The sequence below is a fragment of the Octopus bimaculoides genome, chromosome 15 (genome assembly GCF_001194135.2).
Source record: "Octopus bimaculoides isolate UCB-OBI-ISO-001 chromosome 15, ASM119413v2, whole genome shotgun sequence".
Taxonomy (NCBI): domain Eukaryota; kingdom Metazoa; phylum Mollusca; class Cephalopoda; order Octopoda; family Octopodidae; genus Octopus; species Octopus bimaculoides.
Window position 1 is genome coordinate 50,212,192 of NC_068995.1, and position 2,806 is coordinate 50,214,997.

At 36.5% G+C, this 2,806-nt stretch overlaps 1 protein-coding gene across 4 annotated transcripts in view; it reads left to right on the forward strand.

The window, feature by feature from the left end:
- LOC106870792 (uncharacterized) overlaps window positions 1–2,790 on the forward strand; it is a 17,707-nt gene extending 14,917 nt beyond the window's left edge. For all 4 annotated transcript variants that reach the window (XM_052973318.1, XM_052973321.1, XM_052973319.1 and 1 more), the window contains one exon: window positions 679–2,790. In XM_052973318.1, the coding sequence (XP_052829278.1) occupies window positions 679–700 (22 nt within the window). In that variant the 3' untranslated portion in view covers window positions 701–2,790. The remainder of the gene's footprint in view (window positions 1–678) is intronic.
- The last annotated feature ends 16 nt before the right edge of the window (window positions 2,791–2,806 follow it).

A 2,806-nucleotide genomic window follows, 5' to 3' on the forward strand; every position in this document is an offset into this window, starting at 1 on the left:
TGGGCTAGATGGTTTAACCGGGCTGGCATGCTGGAAGGCTGCGCCAGGCTCCAGTCTAGTTTGGCATGGTTTTCTACAGCTGGATGCCCTTTCTAATGTCGACCACTCTGAGAGTGTAATAGACACTTTTACATTCCACCAGCATGGGTGCCAATTTGCGTGACACCAGTGCTAAAATTTGAAACCAATATTATATATCTTGTAAGTGGGGAGCTGGCAAAATGGCTAGTACGTTGGGTAAGTGGTATTTCGTCCAACTTTATGTTCTGAGTTTATATTCTGCCAAAGTAGACTTTGCCCTTCATCCTTTTCAGGATCAATAAATGAATACCAGCTGAATACTTAGGTTGATGTGAATGACTTATCCCCTCCCTTGGCATTGCTGGCCTTGTGCCAAAATTTGAAATTAATGTTACATATTTTGACTTTCATTAAAACAATTACTAAACAGTTTTTTTCTTTTTTTCTTTTTAACTCTTTCAGGAACTCAGTGAGTACAATTTTATATTTTTCTCATAATTCATAACTTTATAAAATGTGTTACTATATAAAAATAGATTAAAACAAAAACAAACATTGAATAATTCTTTTATTGGAGATAGCACTCACTAATATAACAACAAACCAACAAAGTAGATTGTTGATTTTAACATAATTTATTTCATATCTCTTTTTCAGAAAGAAAGACCTGAATATTTGAAGAGACAGAGAGACCCAGGCTTTGGATCAGTAGAAATTTTACCTGATTATGATGATGATGTATGTTATTGATATGATATGAATTGGTGTTAGATTTTAAGGAATAGCAGAGAGGAACAACAAGATGGGGGTGGAATGAAGAGAAAGAAATTTTTAAGGAGTTCACATGAATAATGTGAGAAAAAGATGCATATATATATATGTGTGTGTGTGTGTGTCTGTATACATGTATGTATGTATGTCTGTCTGTATGTATCTCTCTCTCTCTCTTTATATAAATACACACACACATGCATTTACACACATACACACGCATGCACATGAACACTCATGCACAAATGCACTCACGCACACACACGCATGCACACACACACGTGTGCGCATACGCACACATGCCAGGATTCTTTCAGTTTCAGTCTTTTGAACCCATTTACAAGGCTTTGGTTGATCCAAGGCTGTTGTAGAAGACACTTGGCCCATGTGCCATTCGGTGGGACTGAACCTGAAAGCATGAGGTCTGGAAAGCAAACCCTTTTAACTGCACAGCCATGCATGTGTGTGTGTGTGTATCATCATCATAACATACATATAACATAAAGTAATATATATCTATAATATAACAAGGATACAGCAATGAGTTCTTAAAATTATTACTGCACCAGACAAAATGCTTAGCACCATTTCTACTGACTCTTTATGTTTCTGAGTTCAAATGCTGCTGAGGTTAGCTTTGATTTTTGTCCTTTTGGGGGGTCGACTAAATAACAGTGTAATCGACACCGTCCACCTCCCAAAATCGTTGTCCTTGTGCTATAATTAGAAAGAATACACTTGTCTGGTTAAAGATAATTCTGCTATCACTTTTTATTTTTACAAGAATATTTAAGGATATATATATATACACATATATATATATATGAGGTGGTAACAAAAAGTTCCAGGAGTAGTTATGTTTAATAAAAAATAACTTATTCACTTGAGTTTTAACATCATCTCCTTCGAAATAGTCACCTTGTGACAGCAACACACTGGTTCCAGTGTTCCTGCCATTTTTGGAATCCAGTATCGAATCCAGAATTCTGGCCAAAATAGGATTAATGTAATGTAATATAAAGCTGAAGCAAATTAACACCAAATATACAGTGCATGTGTTTTTATTGGCTAAACTGGCAATATGACCATCCCCAAGTACAACAACATCTGTTTCAACACACGATTTCACATCAAAAATCTTGCAAAACAAATATATAGTATGGAAGTTGTTTTCCGTAATTGAGTTGAGGACCTTCTGTGATTCACTCTAGATCTCGATAACAGTGTTAAAATGGCAACCTTTGAGCTGCATTTTCATCTTGAGGAAGAGATGGAAGTCTGCAGGTGCTAAATCTGGCAAATAGGATGGGTGCAGAAGCAATACCATGTTGTTTTTGGTGAGAAACTCATGAGTGAGGAGAGATTGGTGACATGGTGAATTATCGCCATGAAGAATCCAGTTCTTCATGTTCCAGAGATCTGGTTGCTTTTGCTCCTTCAAACGCTTCAAAACATTGCAGTAGAACTCTTAATTGACGGTCTGGCCCTGGGGGGATGAATTCTCAATGAACAATACCATGGATGTTGAAAAAAATAATAAGCATGACCTTGATTGAGCTGCAGCACTGTCATGTGGTCATGCCACTGGAAGCATTGTGTACGACCCATTAACTCATCGGCATAAGCTTGCAGAAGCAACTTCAATGGCTCCGCAGTAGACTTCCCAAGTTTAATGCAAAATTTCACGTTGGCTCTTTGTTCCAACTTCCTGTCCATGACAAAAAATTGCAAACTATAGCATACATGTGATCACAAAAACACAAATTGCACAACTTGCGAAGTAAACACAGTGATGTCACTTGGCACACTACACCATGAAGGTCACTGTTATCTCACACTGCATACACAACCATGTGCTGCCATCTGTTGGTGTGCTACAGAATTAGTTCGGGAACTTTTTGATACCCACTCCTATGTAGTTTTATATGTAAATACATACATACATACATACATACATACATACATATATATATATATATATATATATATATATATATATATATATATATATATA